This window comes from Corvus hawaiiensis, chromosome 7 (assembly GCF_020740725.1).
Source record: "Corvus hawaiiensis isolate bCorHaw1 chromosome 7, bCorHaw1.pri.cur, whole genome shotgun sequence".
Lineage (NCBI taxonomy): Eukaryota > Metazoa > Chordata > Aves > Passeriformes > Corvidae > Corvus > Corvus hawaiiensis.
The window spans coordinates 15468987-15487875 of record NC_063219.1 but is presented as its reverse complement, the minus strand read 5'-3'; the positions used below and the strand labels follow the sequence as shown (position 1 = coordinate 15487875).

The 18889-nt window shown below is 37.7% G+C and overlaps 1 protein-coding gene across 18 annotated transcripts in view; it reads left to right on the top strand.

Annotated features, from left to right (window-relative positions):
• ABI2 (abl interactor 2) overlaps window positions 1-18889 on the top strand; it is a 66766-nt gene that overhangs the window by 14977 nt on the left and 32900 nt on the right. For all 18 annotated transcript variants that reach the window (XM_048309304.1, XM_048309303.1, XM_048309305.1 and 15 more), the window contains exon 2: window positions 12010-12177. In XM_048309304.1, coding sequence (XP_048165261.1) covers window positions 12010-12177 — 168 coding nt within the window. The remainder of the gene's footprint in view (window positions 1-12009; window positions 12178-18889) is intronic.

Here is an 18889-nt window from a genome sequence, read left to right as displayed (position 1 = left end):
ATTTCAGAGTGAACTTTCACTAACTTTCTTTCACTTTTTAAAATCATGATAGTTCATTTAGGTAATCTCCATCCTGGGTTCAGTTATGACTGGGTATCATTGAGTGTTACCACCACCTTCAGCACGTGGACTGTACAACAGAGGGCGGCTTTCAGCAAGATGAGCATGGATATCAAGAACAAATCAACCTGTCGTTGCTTGCTTCTGCCCTCTTTCTGGCAAGCCTTTACAGTGACAGCAAGGAAAAAGGCCTTTTGAGTTGTGCGGACTGTTGGGATTTTTCAGAGTCAGACCAGAATATGTTGGTGTCTGGTCACATAACGGGGTGCAAATGCGCATTTGTGGTGATGGGACTCTGGCACGTGTGTAGCATTGCAGGGGTCAGAGACTTGGGCCTTTAAGTAGCTCTGCAGTAGGCAAGGGCAGCTGTCCTGTTTGTTCTAATGTAAAAAAGAAAGAGGGACAGACTGGGCAACCTTTCATGGAGGAATGAGGGAAACCCCTTCTGATTCTTTGGTTCTGTGCTATAGAGTGATCAACTGCTGCTGCAGCTCCCCCAGGCTCTGCTAATTTGAGCATAAATCTCTAGGTTTTGAGGTATGCTTCCAACGGTTCTTTTGCCTCCTAGAGGAATATTGTATATTGCAGCTGTTGTGTGAACATTTCTTATTTTGATCTTTAGTTTTTCATATAAAATAAAATATTTTTTGTTTTTTTTCTCTTCTGTCAGATTGTGGGCACGGATCTGAAGACAGTTCGTTTCTTTCATTATGTCTGAATTGACAGCAGCTTTAAAAAGTGCCAAGTAAGCGTAATTTCAAATTTAGGGCTGACTGATCAGTGTGAAGGAATCTGTGTAATCCAAGTGTCTTTTTTTCCTAGAAAAGGAAGAGTGACTATGCAAATTCCTGCCCCCAGTTAGTTTAAGCCCTCTATCTATTGTCCTTGAAAGGCATACTCCTGTTACCTGGTTGCTATGCCTCTTTACTTCTCTTCAAGCTTTTTTTAGCCATAGTTACCAAAGGCAGTTAATTTAAAGTATAACTTCTAGTGCGATGAAATTTTGGGGCTCGCTCATGTGAGGAAGTAGAGAAAGTGGATAGCAATTGAAAGACTTGTGTTAGGTTGATGATGTAGGAAGAATTCTGAGGATAACAGGCCTGTATTTGTCGTGGACAGGCAGGAAAGGCTTTCCAGCAGCTTGTGTTCCTTGAGCTACCTCACTCTTTTTGGGTGCCTAAGGAAATGGGACGGTGCTGCGGAGCTCCGTGTTGCTGTGGTAACTGATGTGGGTGTTATCTCCCCACCTGCCAGCCTCTCTTTTGGGAGCTATTGGCTGAATAGGGTGTATATCTTACCCGGATATGCTGCAGTCACACCCTGGCAATTCCAAGTATCCTGCATCTGACTGCTCACAGGGGTACATCAGGTTCTAAGCTGTGATGGTGGAGGATATGGCTGTGTGTCCTACTTAGCTTTCCTTGCTATGAGCTTGTGATGTCTGACCCTGGACACTTGGAAACAGAATCTGCTTCTGCTGCCCAAGATCACTCTGCCTGTGATTCTAAATCAAAGCTACTAGTTGACCTCAGTCACTGCTTTGTAATGAATTGAATTGAAAATTTATAGTGGAAGGAAAAAACTAGAAAAATTGGGAAATAGCTCAGTTGTTACATAAGCCCATGTGACTAGATAATATTTTTTAAAGCTGAAGTAGACATCCTTTCTTAGAAATGGTAGATTTTGTCAGATTTCAAGAGAGAGAGATAAGTCTGTTCATCTGATATTGATAATGGGGAAAACAATTTGTGCAAGTAGCATTTTTTGTACAGCAGAATGTAATTACTATATGATTATAGTTTTTACTTGAGAAAGCCACTTTGCATATGAAACAATTTTTGCAAATGCTACAACTTGCTTTATTTTTATTAAGTAGGTGTAAAATTAAATTCAAGTTCATCAATGATTTTGACTTGTAAACTCAGTGAAACCTCTGCACACTAAAGCATCCTTGGTGAATGAAGGGTTGTAGAACAGCAGATACATGAGATAATAGAGTTAAGCCTGTGGATTTTTGCTGTTTCTGAGGTTCTTCATTCAGTACATTTGTATTGGCCTAGCCTCTTATGGCCACAAATATGTTGATTTTGTGCTGCTATTAAAGCCAAAATTGCCCTTGTATCTGGAACTCCAACAATAATTATGTTGTTGCAGGAACTAGAAAACAACCCACTTCTCTCAGCTGTGTTATTGCAGAAGAGCTACCAGAGTAAGGTGAAATCTCCACTGGTTTCACAGAATGAGCAGGGAGTCTTAAAAGCACAAGGGAAGTAGGTTTCCTTCACTGCTGCTTCCTCTTGAGCAACAGCGAAGTCTGATGCTGTGCAGCAGTGATGAATAACTATTAATATAACTACATATTGACTGTATTGTAGATGTAAATGCATTTGGATGCTAGTGTGCTGTTCTTGTGACACAATTTGTGATGCATCATTTTAAACTATGTTACTGATGTGTTGAAGTTTTTTATAACCTTGTCTAGTAGGTATGTGTGAATACATCTTGCCCTATTATTTTTCCATAAACAGGACTTTGGCTCTACTCTCAAGGAACAGGAAACTGCAAGGTCTGATGAGAGCAGGACATTTGTGTGTGAAAGCTGGTCTGCTGTGCTTGTGAATGTATGGAAACAAATACAAAGTTTGATTCTGGTGATGGTTAAGGGAAACAGGTGACAGATTTGCAGTGATGCAGGCAGCATGAAAACAGTGGTGCAAGTGATCAGGTGTCAGGGAAGCTATGCCTGTCCACAGCTCCCATTCGCTTTGTTTTTCTCTTGGGTACTTAGACTGATACTGTTGTCACAAATTTCAAACCAGTGAGCTAGTTTTACCCTCATTGGCGGCCTTGAATGCAGTATGTGTTTTAAAAAGTGGCTTTTCCTTTTAGGAGGTTAGGTTCTGTGTGTATTTCTTTGAAAGGTAGCTTTCCTAGCTGTTAATCAAACCTACATTTTGAGGCTCAGCAGAGAACTGAAAATATCAAATTAATTTATGGCAGTGAAAACAAAAGACTGCAATTTAATGCAAATGACCTTGTAGAGACTGCATCAGATTATTGATACTGAGTTTCAGATAGCTTAAAAATTAGGCACTCACACTTGTAATCAAGAAGTTCTGGTGACATTTAGTGAATCATTACCGTTTTTTAGTAATTTGGAAAAAGAATGACTTGATGTCAAAGGCTTTGCTGGAGTATGAATACTAAGAGTGTATTCTTTAGCTAGCATGCTTGCTATTAGTATGTGGATAAATAAAGATAAATTATAATTTTAAATAATTTATTTAAAATGGGAATAACTTTATTTATATGATATTAATATTAGTGTAATAAGATGAATACAATTAACCTTGCATTTGGAAATTACTTTTGAAAATATCACATTTAGTACTTGGTCTTTGAGTGTTGTTCAAATTATAAAATCTAGTGATAGTTTTGATGCATTCCTAATTCTAAACCCAGTATCTTCTGTAATGATTGTTTGGCCTAAATGCCAGTGTTCCTTATACAGCTTTGTTGATTACTGTGTGATGGTTGATCAAAAGATGATGTGTTTTACCAGATGTAGGACATACAGAATTCACAGTGCTGTGAGAATAGTCCTAATCCCATTATCGGTTGTAATGAGAAGAGTTTACTTCAGTAAATTCACATTTAAAGGTGTTTAAATTTTAAATGCACTTAGTGTGAACAGAAAGTTAATTGCTTTCATGTAGATGTTAAGTAGAACCTTTGGATACAGTTGTGGAGAAAGCACTTACCTTTCATCTTGACAGATATTGATATGCTGGGTTGGTTTAGGGACCTGACTAACCTCTGTCTGTGCCTGGATGGTCCACCCACAACTGAAGTATCATTCAGTGCTGATTCTTATACTGAGTCTTGTCACTTCTGAGAGGAGTTCATTAATAAAAAATGAGTTGTGTCATTAGGAGACTTAACATGTGGTGCTCCTTTCTTCACAGATGTGACAGAATTTTCAAGCAGATTACTTTAATTATAGTTACCTGTTCACATAAGGTCATGCTAAAATTATTGTGAAGTAAAAATATTCTATCCCCAAACTCTAGAGCTATCATTTCTACTTATTTGTAGGCCAAATTACCAGTCTCATTAACCTTATTGCTTTCCCTGTTCATGGTCTCAGTGTATGTTGCTGCTCATGTTTTCTTTTGAATGCAGAATAATAGAAAGCTGTCAGAGAACTTATGAGTGGGTTTGTGGTAGGGTATGTGTGAAGAAGTGTTTTCCATTTGTATGCCAGATGTTGTTTGCTTATGTTGCCTAACATTTGATTAATTCATAATGTTCAGGGTGATGAGCACATGTAAATGGGCAATGACTATGAGCTCTCCTTAATTTTAACAAAGGTGTATACCATTGAGTAGGGTAATCAAGCGATGAAACTAACCTTTTGTCCTCCTAAAATAAGAGCAGAAATAATTATATATATATTCATTATATAACCATGAATAAGCAATTACATAGAGAAAGATATTTGCACATGGAGATGAGCAGTGTAGAGATGATGCTATTACAATTAACAGAAACAAAAAAATTCTACTCCCAACTCTAGATACTGTGCAATTTTGGTTATATTAAAGAACAGGTAGACCGAGTTTCCCTGTTTTTCTGTGTACTAATAGAACACATGGATTGTTCTGCATCTGAAAGGGAAATTTGGGTTTTTCTGGTGCCACAGAGTAAGTGCCTTAGAGCTCTATGGCCCTTAATTTTTTGCTGAAACTCTGGGAGAGCTCATTTGCTTCTGTTCTAACATGTCAGTGATTGCTTCTGCTTTTTTGTGCCTGTTTCTCCTGTGTGTTACAGACCAGCTCCTTAGGAATTGGAGGGTACATGTTTTTCATCCTGGGAATGAGCAGTTCCGGTAGTCAAAGAGGAGCAAGGGATATTCTTTAGCAAGTATTTAATGAGCCAGTTTGTTAAAACAGAAAACGACTGTATTTTTCACTGACAGTTATGTAAGTTTTTGGCATGATTTTGACTTAATTATTGGACTAATGATGCTCAGTTTTCTTCTCAATCATTTTTTGTAGTTCACGGAAGGACCTCAGAAAGCACTTGGATGGGCTGAGCAAATGCCATCTGTGCAGTTGAATAAAAGTGTGTAAAATACTTAATTATGTATGAGGCTTTCAGTATCTTCAAGGAATTCAGCAACAATTAAAATGAAAAGGATGATATAAGAGCTTAATCTATTTTTCACAGGAAAACTGAAGTGTGCTTTGTCAGTATCACAGTTGGGCACATTTTGTACTGAATAATGCAAGCTTGTTGAACTCTAGCATGCAGCCTTTGTTCTTGAGGCTTCTTGAAGCTGATGCAACCTCAGCAGAAACCTGGGGGGTTTGCTAGCTGGTTGTAAGACAAATGCCAGCTTGGGTTTCTGTTAACAGTAATCAAAAGAAACAACTGTTATATTGATTAAAGGTCACTAATCTTTGGTCTCATTTTCAAACTTTTACTTTTTCATCACATACATTAAATATGAGTTTGTTTCACTGAAGAGTACTGTTTTGAACAATAGCAAGAGATGCTCTGTATGCTGGGGAATTGATTAGTATATTCTGGATATACTTCTTGTGTAGTTAGTCTGGTGTCAAACTCCTCAACCTCAGCTTCCCCTTTGATGTCTAAATTTTACTGCATAAATGCACTGCACATTGAAGAGTTGATTTGAGTATGAATTGAGATTTTTTTCCATTCAGAACTCTCTTTACTCAAAAGATATGAATGACAGTAGCGTCAGGAATGAAAAACCCTATTTTTTCGTCTCCCCCCCCTTTCAATTCAACCTTAAGTATTAATCTTGGAAGAATTTTTTATTGTAGTCATGTTGATATTAAAGGCAACAACTTGTATCAATGTTTTGCAATAAGAAACAGTTTCTTTCTGAACTTACTGGTCCAGACTTTTGGCTCATCCAATAGAATTTGTATAAGTCTTGTTAGCCCGGCTGCAAAACTTTGAACTGCCAAGTTATGATGGCTAGTGGATAAATAACAATTTTTTTTTCTTTTTTTACAACTGTAGCATAAATGAAACCTAGCTACAATAACCAGCTAAACTGCCAGTAACGCTTTCTTCCTTTTAATGCTTCCTTTCACGCACCACTTTCAGACCTGCCTTTATTAGCTCTTTCCAATTAATGAGAAATGTATTTTTCTTTTTTAACATGTTGCTATTTTTGAAGTCTTTCATTCTAATTTGGTAGCATTGGTAGCATTTTGAACATTTGGTAGCATTTCTTCTTTTATCTAGTTTTATCTAGTTGGGTTGATGTTTTGTCAATCTTAATGTAGGGCTCATGTTGCCTCCCATAATTTGTTTCTTTGTAGAATTTCTCCATCCGTTAGTAGCTGCTTTTCCATACAAAATTATTCAAGTTCTCAACAGTGGCATAACAGACTGTATCACTAGGATTTGGCTGATCACTCTTTGGATGGGAGAATGCCTTAAATTCTTGATTTCTTTCTAGCCCTGCATTTTATGCTCTATATGCATGTAAGAATTCCTTTTGCCAATTATATGACCAAATAATTTTGTGATTTTGGATACCTTACTGCCTGTTTTAGTTTCTCATCTGCCCCATACTCTCCATTCCATATTTTTTTCTTCTTTATAATCTGTTTTTTTATTGCTTGTATAAATATAAAAGTTTGTGTTTCCCTAGGCAGGAGAATAAACATTGAGACTTTTAATTCCTAAAGTGAAAGGATATTTTATATAGTCAGCAGCCCCGGCTATTTTTTATTCAAAACTGGTAATGTAATTGTGCAGTGTAAATGGAACTTTCAGAGTGGGAAGAAAAAGTGATGCCTGGGCTCTGCATCCTGGCATGAAAAGTCATCTTTACATTTACTGCAGGTTGAATTCCACATCAGTTCTAATGCTAGCAATTTGGTTTATACAATCGAATAAAAAATGAGACGTATTTTCAGGTGAACATTTTTGATCATTCCTGAGCTGTTAGATTTAGTACCCATTGTGGACTGGCATGTGGAAGTGGAAACTGTTAATAATTCTCCACTGTCTGAAAGCAAGCACACACTATTGCCTTGTGTATGTAATACATCCCTTTTCTGACTGACTGTGAAGTCTGTGCATTTGTAGCTGACTTGAATGACTTTGATCTTGTGTTATTTAAAAGCCCCAGTTTGCATAGTCACTGTAGTCTATGCTGTAGCTCTCAGACTGGATTCATCCTGTGAAACATTTCCATATAGTTGATAGCTTGTTTTGTTTTCTGGTGGAGACAAAATAACTGTTTCAGTACTGGGTGCTTCTCACAAATGGAAAACACTCTTCAGGGGAGGAGAGCTGGGCAGAGCCAAGGCTACTGCTGTGTCCAGGTGCATGGGGGGGCACCACTTCCTGTTGCAGCAGATGGAGCATCTCCCAGTAGTAGCTGACTCCATCCCCACTCCATATGTGGCTGGCCAGGAGCATCAGATGAGCTCTCTGTGGTGTGTTAAAATGGTGCTCTTACTGCTGAGAGCAGGAGAAAAGGATGCTGCCTTGTGACTCACATGGGCCACCTGACGTGTGCATTATGTGGAGAAAAATGATAAACAGAATAAATGCTAAGCTGTTGCCTGGAAATCCCATAACATGGGCACAGAAGACATGATCTCAGCATTTCTATTTAAGGCTGTGAAGATGATCCAGCTGTGATACTCAAGTATTTTAACATTGTGTGAGAAGTCAAAGCTAGAAGTTTGAGAGGTGGAGACACAGCAGCATTCTTAACACAGTTAATGGAAAAATATTAAGGGAAATGGGGTACACTGCACAGTTTGGGTGAAGAAAAACTATATGTAGCGGAGGGCTGGAAAAACTGCAGTGATGTTGCAGCACTTGTTCCTTTTCTAGCAAGCTCAACAACTGTGGATAGTTCTTCCCTCTTTATTCTTGATTGTATCCTTCCTTGTGTTTCTCTGGCTATGCAGTGGTTTGGATGAGGCAAAACTTAAAATTTGGTTTATGGATCAGATAATTTTCATTTGGCACTTGCCTCCTGGTCTAATTCGCTACAGCAGATGGAGTGTGCACTTGGTATTGGGGACATCTACTGTCCTCAGTCTCCATAATATGACAGTTGCTCAGATTATAATTCACTGAGTTGATTTGATTTTTCTTTGTGGCATCTACATGATTTTGCTAGGGATAGTGTTTGCAATTTTGCATGGCAGGGAAGATAACAGAAGTGACTGGAGTTTAAAACAACCATTTGTTTCTGAAGATTTTTATAAACTAGGTCAGGTACTCAGTCTGCCATGCAGCTCTACATAGACAGTGCTATCATGATGGAACGGGTATGTTAGGTCTAGGAATGAGAGGATCCCTATGTTGGCAGTGTTGCAGTAGTCTTATTTGTCAAACAGTAGCTCTGATTTCTTAAATTTGTTATCCTTTAAAAAATACAGATCAAACTGATCTAATAGTTGAAAGCATTGCTTTCCTAAGAGTTGTGTGTGAATAGATGTTATGAGCCTGTTTTTTTTTCATAGACACGTATAATTTTATGTGTGTGAGTGCTAAAGAGACTTAAAAACTGAAATGGAGAGATACTTAAAAGTTCTATTTCATGGCGTTTAATTTAGGTCCAGGCACTGAAAACACTTGCTACCAGTGCTTGATCATGCTGAACACAATGTTTCTGAGGGATGAAGGGCTTCAAGGACTCTGGTTAATATGCTGAAGTATCTACAGGAACAAGTCTTTTTGTTATAATGAGCATAGCAGAACATGCTTCTCTTGTTTCCAATATTCTACACAGAAACAATATTCCATAGGTTACTGAAACTATTGTAGGGTGTCTTATCAGTTTGAGATTTTTTTTTTCTTTTCGCTAGAGAATTTTGGTAGGTATGGATATTGAAATAACTTTCTGTCTGCCTTACATTCTGATAGGAATCATACTGGCTGGTATTTTGGTGTTAGGAAGATCAGAGTGTGAGATCTTAGATGCTGAGGATTATGTTTGAATTTTGTTTACTGATAACTTGAAACCATTATCTTATTAGCAGAAATCTCTTTATTTACATAGTTACATACTCAGTATCAGTGAGCACAGCAGCATTTGCAAGCAATATAATTTGGTGTCTGTGTGGAGTGTAAATAGGCATCTTGTTACATAGGAGCATATGATAAGACACCATCTCTGGCAATCTACTTATCAAATTAAAAGATGGATTTCATGCTAAACACAACTTACCATTTCAAGTTAAATTTTAACTAACATTTATTGTTACATTTCCACAGGGGAACTTAAGATTTTTCTGTAAGTATTTTAGAGTTTTTCCTATTGCTGTGAATCATTCAAGTTTTCATCTCTTGAAAGCTTTCAGGGTAAACATGATTGTTTTAAAATGCTGTTGCTAATTATTTTTTGTTCTTTTGAGATGGCTTGATAGTAGTAGGTTCAAATAATCATTTTAATTTGGACAGATTCTTCACAGGAAGAAAGTTCAAACTCCAATTTTGCTGTGCCAAACGTGAGTGGAGTTTGCCTCAGAGAATTTCAGGTTCTGTAAAAAGGCATGTAGAGCAAATCACAGTTGTTAAGTTATCAGCTAAATCCACAAATTAGACACCTCAATCGAACGGGGTTTTTTGCTAATAACAGTTCCAAAGGAGTTTATAGGATTGTTTTAAGGGGATCTTTAATGCGTTTGAACATTGAGAACTCAGCTCCTTATTGCTTTGAACTGGGGGTGACTTGAATTTGGCTGTTAGGTTACATCCCTGGAAGGACTAGCTCTGAACATGGATTCATATTCGTGCTTCTTTAGGCAGAAAACCCATAGCAGAGGTTCATAATATTTAAAATTGCAGATAGTTTTCCTTTTGTTCTCAAACACTTTGTCTATTAATGAAAGTTTGCTGCATTATACTCAGCTTCTCTGGATGTACAGTGGACTAATGGAAATCAGCATTTTTTGCTTCTATAAATAGATTGGCAGCAGCTGCAGAGCAAAACAGCCAGAGCTTCTGGTCACTTTTATTATTGCCATTGAGAAATGGTTTGAATGGCTGTGGAGTGTGCCTGCTGCAGGGGAGTGTGCAGGCTGAGCTGGGAATATGAGTAGGGAGAGGGGAAGGAGAAAGTGCATTTACAAGCCAACAATGTGAGAATAAAGGTAAAGAGCTTGGTATTCCTTCATTTGTGAATCCTTAAGCTGAGTTTCGAGCTCTTTTATGTGCAAGACATTCTACTCGGTTGAAAGTCACGAGTTCTTGAATGAGGTCTGGGGATAGCATTTTTCTAACTTCTGTATAGCTGAGTGTAAGGCAGCTTTTATAAGTGTGCACTCTTGGAGAATACCAACACACTGTGCCCTGAGAAGCTATCTCCTAAAATTTTCATTTCCGTCTTCTGTTGGTCTTGTTTTGTCTTCTGCATGGGAGAGAAACACAGTGGGGACGCTCACCTCCTGCATCATTCCTCCTTCCTGCCCCGTCGAGGCAGCTCTTGGATAAACAGCAGTTGCTGCTGTCCTCCTTCCTAGCAGATGAGGAACTGGTACCAGTGTAGCCTGCTAACTGGCCAGCTAAGTTACCAGTGTTGTTTATGGACACTGGAGATTGCCAGGAAAGCAAAAGTATTGAACATCTTTCATGTGAGCATTTAATTGAAGTCCTGTGCCTGTGTTTACATGTGTGAGAAATTTTTTTCCCTTGAAAGCTAGCAATCTTCTTTTAAGAATCTTACTACAAGGTCTTGGGAAACATCCTGAGCTGTAAGAATTGTTTTCCTGAAATACAGATACGCTTACTTTCTGTGTTTCTCCAAGTATGTATTACAGAATGGACGGTAGATTTGGCTTGTGCTGAAAGATACAGAATGACTTTATATTCCCTCCTTAATAGCAGCACATTTCTCGAATCTTGATATCCAGCCTATGTGGATAATATAAAAAGCAAAGGAAACAATGAAATACAGTATTATAATGACAGGTGGGAGTAGAGAACATTTATGAACCGCTGCTTTAGAAACAGCACCATCAGCCTTTGAGATGGCTAAAGATCACCTAGAAGTGAAGCTCAGTGTATACTGAGCCTTGGAAAATGGAAAGTTTCTTAGCATCTTAGTTGTATGTTTTACCAGTGCTTTAATCAGTCTTCTTTGTACTGAATTAGATCTTAGTGATACTAACTATTGTTCAAGGAGAAGCACAGAACCCTAACAATTAGATTCTTAGCTTATTATTTTTAATGTTGTTTGAAATGTATGTATGTTTTTGAACTTCTAAGGGATGTCTTGTCTATTGATAGCCTGAATACTTTTAGGTGCTCTACTACTAGAAAAATGGCTCGTTTTAATTTTTCATAGAAGAAAGTGTTGACAATGTGAAAAAATACAAAATATGTTTAAGAAGAAAACATGGACTTTTTCAAAAAATGATTCACATTTTATTCAGCTACCATCTTAAGGGAATAATTATAGTTCATTCACTGTGAATGACCATTTGTGATAAGAATGAGGTCTAAATGATTGGGAGAGATGAGGAATGTGGTGTTTGGCAGCTCCTTGCAGGCTGTGAGGAGTTATAAATGAAGTACCAAGTTTAGAAAAACTGAAACAGTTGTAAATCATATAAAGTCTAGGAGAAATAAGTAATAGGTGTCTCAGAGTACTTTTCAAGTTAATTGCTGAAATACTGAATAAGAAGTTGGACTTTTTTCAAGAAAAACTGTGTATATTTCAAGAAAGGAGCTTAGTTCTTTTTAGAAAGTATAGAAACTCTTAAATACAAAGGTAGTATCTTTTGTGGAAAGAATGGAAAGGAGGAAAAATAGTTACTTTCATTTAGAATTAGTTTGACTTGTATAATTCTTTGTCTATAAAGACAGGCAAAAAGTTCATTCCATGAATCTTTTCGTGAAAGACTTTGTTCTAATAAACCTTTCCTTTCTGTTTCTCAGTCAGCAGATAAGCAGCGAGCCCTGGAAGAAACCAAAGCCTACACAACCCAGTCATTAGCAAGCGTAGCCTATCTGATCAACACTTTGGCCAACAATGTTCTCCAAATGCTGGATATCCAGGCATCCCAGCTTCGACGCATGGAATCTTCAATCAACCATATTTCACAAGTGAGACTTTTTCTTTTGCCTTTGATATTACATAGGAAGTAAAACTCTTTTTTAAGTGACATCTTGTGAACAAGAAGAATTTAAAACAAAAGGATGCTTTTCATGGACACATTTCTTCTCATATTATTTCTGTGATCGGGTCTCATCAGGTGGTTCTATACCAGTGTTAGTATGAGGGTTTTACGTACCAAAGCAGATTAAATGCATTCTCAGCCAGCTTATTGTTTGGAGAGGGGGTCATTCTGCATAAGTGGAAAGCACAAAAAAATTGCTAATGGTAAAATGAGAATATTATGTTAAGAAATACAAAATGGATGGTGGAAAACAGTACTTGTCATCTTTTTACTTTTTCTGTTGCTGTAATACTGGCATCTAATGACAACAGCATAGATGACAAAAATAGTTTGCTTCTGGCTTTTCTTAATAAAATGTACTTTGCAGTGACAGGAACAAAAGCCAAAATTAATATTTCAATTTGTGTATGGCTGCAGAACTCCTGCCACTATTTGCAGTTTTTCTGAGCAGTGATAAACTAAGCTACTATAATTAGGAACCCAGGTTCAATCACCACAGTGATGAGAGAATTCTGACTGCCAGAACAGGCTCAGAATGAATGATAGATAAAGTGTAGATTTAACAGCCACTGATGGATTAAAAGAGAAATTAGGAACAATGATACAGCAGTTTCTGTTTTTCTGTGTCTGTTTAATGAATATTTTGTGTCTTAGTTGACGAATACATTTTGGCTACTAGGGTTTCTTGATCCCTGATCTTGAAAATAAAGAATGTTGTGGTATTTAGAAAAACATTTGAAAGTAGGGGCTGTGTAAGGTAGGAAATAAGTAGATGGATTTGATCTATTAACTTGCTGATGCTGAAAGGGTTATTAAGCTAGTAGAGGTTTGAACCAGCAAAAGTGAATAATTTTATGCTGGCTTAGTGGGCTGAATTGGCTCTGATTGGGTCAGAGGAATTTCAGGGCAAGTACAAAGAAAGGGCTGGGGAGGATTTCCTCTTTTGATAGTGCTGCGCTATTAGATTGCCTCAGTTGTCTCATGGATCTGCATCAGAAATAAGCTGGAAGTTTGATTTCTTCTGGTAAATACTCCTTGTTAATCATTACATGGACAAGTTGATTAATTTTTTCCCCCCAGAAAATGTTGTGAATTACTCTGTTTATGTCTGTGTGCTGTATCTATATGCTCTGTGTGTGTGTATATGCCTGTGTGTGTATGTGCTTCTTCACAGGCTAGTGCCAGCTCACACGTTTCAGCTGTTTGAGAGCCTGGTGCAAAAGACAGTATATTTTGCATTTCATGAATATGGAAAATTCATTTTGTCACACACCTTCTGTAAAGTAGCTTTTGTGGAAAGGGACATAGCATTTAAAATTTTTTTCTTCCTGAGGTGGTGACATTTGTGCAGATTGAGGGCTAAGTTAGATTGTCTTTGACCTTTATACAATACAGCTAGTTATTTTAAATAGAGCACTAAATTAGCAGTACCCCAACACCTAATGAAGATGTATCTGCAAAATTTCATAGGTTGAGCTTGAACAACTACAAAAAAGCTGTGATGGTCTTTTTTTTAAAATATTGCTGTAAAACTGAAAATCTGGTTTGTTTTGGGGTATATTTTTATGTGGTTTGTTTGGGTTTTTTGAGCCTGCATCATCCATATGTAGGGTGCTCCCCAAATCTTCATGGAAGAAGTTATATCAGAGGAGCAGACAGTAAATGAATTTTGGGTATTACATACATGAAGTGTTGATCCAAGGAACTTTATTAAGTTCAATTAACGTGTTCGGAAATGGCTTTCTCCCATAATACCAGTGTTGTAGATTATTGTGTTATCTGTCTTAATTTCCATGGCTATTTTTCTTAAAAAAATTAATTTACACAGTTTCTCTGTAAATAATTAATTTATTTTCAAGAAATTTGGTTATACTTCTCCTGAAATTAGCCTTCCTTGGTCTTTATGTTGGGTGTAAAGTTTAGTGAACTTTTTCTAATAGTACTGAAAATGCTTTGTGGTGTAATACCTCACTGCCAAATTAGGATTTCAGTCAGCCTGACTTGAAATGAAGTCGGTAACATTGAACAGAAAAGAGGTTGGTAATTACCATCTGACCACAGATGGTAAATTAATTTTTGCATTAATGCTTTGGTCAGTAGGTCTTGGTGTTTAAGTTTAGAAGACTATATGCAAATTGTGGTCTCTGGATGTAATCCCGCTTTTAATTCTGATTTGGGATTCCACATATTCTTCAAAGAAGAGAGCAGAATCATTTGGTGCTTGGTATGAAAACTTTTCCCAAAGTGCTTGTTTTGTACAAGCAGCTCAGATTGGGAGAGGTGTGATTAACTTTGTAAGATAAAATGCTCTGATTCTCTGTTCATTGGTAGAACGCCAATTTACATCCCTTTCTGTGTTTCCTTCTAAATGCCAACTTAATCAAAGAGCTGAAAAGGAAGCTGATAATAATTTGTGCTTTTTCAAATTATATATAGGTCGTGAATAAGGAAATTGTTACTATTGAAACTATTTTTATACAAGTGATTAAATCCTATTGGTTTAAAAATTAGAATTACTTTGGTTTGGTCTGAAAGCTGATGAATCTATTCTTACTTGCCTTCTTGAACCTTGTCCAGGACTAGATGATAGTGTTTCATATTTGACTAAGAATTTATATCTTAAATACAGATCATATGTACAAATATTTATACTTGTTAAAAAAATTGTCTTGGAGCCTTCAAGTTAGCAGCCACTGTGAAATGTTACTAACGTCCAAATTCCTTAAATTAATCTGGCAATTTTTCAGGTTTTAATATTTGTATGATGAGAAATGTTTTTTCAGGTTTAGTTACAGAATCTCTTACTTAGCAAGGTCATTTTTGAAACTGCTGCTAATTATATAAACAAGCACTCGTCACAAAAATGAGTGGTAGTGATGAATTTTCTCCAGTGGCACTGTGTTGTGGGGAGGTCTGCTACATCCTGCCCTTACAGAATTGACTTCCATGATCTTGGCTGTGAGAACAGGCGTTGTTGAATAGCCTGCAGGCTTGGATTCTCTGCACGCAGCAGATGCTGCTTAGCTGGGCTGTAGCAAAGTGTGTGAGCTGCTTGGGCTCTGCCGGGAAGTTCACTTGGACTTTCCACTGAAAAGTCAGTAAAGGTTTGTGACTTTTTCTGGTTGTCTTATTCTTGCAAGGTACAAGAATAGCAAAACACTTTAAAAAATGGTACTGCAAGGTTAATGTTGCACAGTGCATTTTACCTGTTTATGGAACAAGTAGCTTTTCAGCATTTTCATAGCATTATGATCTCATTTTTAGTGTATAAATTGAGACAGTGTCACATTTCTAACGTGTCAAAATTATGCAGTTACTAATTTTAAAGTAATACTCCAGTTTTCAAGGTAATTTGCAATTAGTTTGAGTTGCATCAAATTAATAAGATTAATAAAAAATAAAAGTCCAGCAATACTATATCTGAGCAACATTTTCTTCTAAGATTTTTGAAACTGAATTTTAAAAGCCCAGACTAACAGACCAACAGTTAATTGATAAATTTAAATTAGAATGTTTTGAGAAGAGGAAGAAATGAAAGCTTCTGGAGACTCTTATCCCAGAAATTTGACTACAGTTCAGACTTTCAACATGCTGTTGTGGTTTAACCCCAGCTGGCAACTAAGCACCACATGGCTGCTCACTCACCCCCCCCACCAGGCTATGGGTAGAAAATCAGAAGGGTAAAAGTGAGAACACTTGTGGGTTGAGATAAGTACAGTTTAATAATGATAGTGATGGTAATAATATAAAAATTACTGAGAATGAAAACAATGAAGAGGGAAATAAAACCCAAGAAGAAATGATGGAAATGCAGACAATTGCTCAGCAGCAGCTGAGCGGTGCCCAGGCAGGCCCCAGGCAGCAGCCCCCACCCAGGCTCCCCCAGGCGGGTGTTGCTGACCATGGGGCCGTAGGGAGCATTGTCCCTTGGGTCAGCGGGGCCAGCTGTCCCGGCTGTGTCCCTTCCCAACTTCTTGTGCACCCCAGGCTACCCAGTGGTGGGTGGGATGGGGAGCAGAAAAGGCCTTGACTCTGTGCAACCGCTGCTCAGCAGTAACTAAAACATCCTGGAGTTATCAGCTCTGTTTACAGCACAAATCCAAAATATCGCCCCATACTGTGAAGAAAATTAACTGTCCCAGCCAAAACTAACTTAAGTTAGTTAAATGCTAACTTAATACTTTGAGAAATTTTATTTACTGGTAGAAGAGAATATTTCTCAAAACTCATGAGTTCAGTGACTTTTAAGTGAAGTTGCAAGTAGTTTTAACTTTCCCAGAAATTTTCATGTGTTTTTGTTTTAATATTTGCAGAACTTGAGACTGGTTTTGTTAAATTCAGTATGAAAACCTGATGTTTCAAAATGGCCAGAAAATTCCTAATAGAAAAAAATGCAATGGATCATACTTACTTTTTCACTTAAGCTGTCCCTTGGCTATTGCAGGGATCTTGGAAAGCATATGGAAAGAGGACAGTAATGAGCCTAACTTCTAACAAACTGTCATTTAAAAGCTTTTGGCAAAGCTAATGGACCTATGTGAAAAAAATTTTTAAAAGCATAATAATGCTGTCAAGAGTCCAAAATTTCTTGTTAGAAAACAGGGTTTGAAGTTACAGAAGGGCACAGTGTATCCCATCTGCTTTTCCTAACAGACTTTTCAAGCCAGGTATTTTGTTAGTCCAGCTCTAACCCCAAAATCTTCTCATTAGAGCTTTAGTCTAAACTGCTTAATAAACATTTTGGTAGCATTCTCCTGCCTTGATAAGGCATTTATGTTAGTACTGGAGGTAATAATTATCTGTATGTTGAGGATAAATGTTTTCATTTTCTTCAGTAGCAGGTTAATCTTTGTTAGTTCCTCTACTAATGGAATACTACAGTGTTCCTTTCTGCTGTTCTGTAGGTGTATTAGGATCTCACAACTTCCCTAGTCTACTAAACAAGAAAATGAAATGTTTGGAAAACTGCCAGCAAAATGCTTTTCAATACCTTTTTAGGTGTATGGACCAGAATTAGGTGCAGTTTTTATGCTCTTAGTCATTCCATAGCTATGCAAGTTAAAAGAGATGTTCTGAATCATAATGCAAGAGAAATCCCACCAGATGAGCTTCAGGTTTTAATTAGGTTTTATGCACTTCATTGTTTGTTACTGTGGTCATACCTCATGATCACCGTAGTCCTTAAGGAAACTGGTTGTACTCATGGCTCCTATTGAAAACCCACTCTTTTCATTCACGGAAACAGCTTTGCACGGTGCCAGGATACCATCGCTACAGTAACATGAGCATTAAATATCTGTACTCGCATTGTATTAGCAGATAATTGCATAAGAATGTACCGAAGGAACATATTCAAAGTTGCAGAGTTCTAGCACTTGAAATAGAAAGTGAGAAATCATCTTGGCAACCCTGCATTAATAACTTCCTTTTTGATTTGTGGATTGAAATTAAGGCTCTGAGTGCAGTATCCAAGGCATGAAACTGGTTTTGAATGACGAGATTCAGACCCATAAGATTCTGACATTCCAGTATAGCTGAAGTGCAGCTGCTGTTGCAGCTGAAGTTTTCAACGTTCTAGCAAATGGAATCGGGGTCCTGTGAGACAAAGAACATACTAGAGTCAGAGTCGTGTCTCTGCAGTTCTCCAGTGACATGTCTAGACCACAGATAAAATCTGCAGTGGTATTGAATTCATCAGTGGTATCAGACATGAGACTGTCCTCCCAAGCTGTTGCCATCACGTGTCTTCAGCTTCTTAAGACAGCATTGTATCCTCTGAGTCCTCAGCAGGTGAGGTGAGGAGTCTGTAGGCCATCTTCTCCAGAACGTGTCCTCCTACTCCCTATGATGCAGAAGCAAAAGGTCTGGCACAGAGAAGGGACAAAAGCCTGAGATGGAAGATAAAATCCTGTATCTTACCCTGATACAGAATGGTGTACTTTAGGTACTCTGGCCTGGAAAATGTTGGTGTGCTCTGTTTGCACTTGTGCTTGTACCATAAATACAGTACTGTAAGAGCTGTGAAGATCTGATCTGCTCTGCTCTATTGTATTGGGGGTTGGTGTATAGTCCTGGTCATCTCAGGGAGCTTCAGAAAGGACTTTGGCAAATTGATTGGAAGGTGGTTTAGTTGTTAAGTAGTTGCAGAAATATATGTGTTTCTGTTACACTTGTGTGAAGTGTGAATTTCTGCAGAGTTTACCCGTCGGCCAAATCTGGGTGGGTTTTTGTGGGGGTGTCCCAGATAGTTTAACTACCTCTATTAAATTTCAAATCATTGCTCAACAAACTGGACCTTTTCAAAGAGAGGTGTGCCAATACATTTTGACCTTGAAAAATCTATTTTTCTGTAGCTTTATTTTAAGAAATAGCTATGCACCTTTAGTGGAAACCTTACAGTTCTAGGCAGGTGGAACCACAGGTGGCAGAAAGGTACATGGCAAAGCTGTAGTCAGCACTTAATTTTAGTGAAGTTGCAAAGTCTTGAAAATATGTTGCTGGAAAATACCAGGCAATCTTGAGAATAGTATTGTAAGCTCACATGTAACGCCCCAGGTATCGGTGGAAATCCTGCTCTGGAAATAATGCAAACAGACAACTTCTTGGAAGTAGTTTGGGGATTGGTTGGGGTTTCTAAA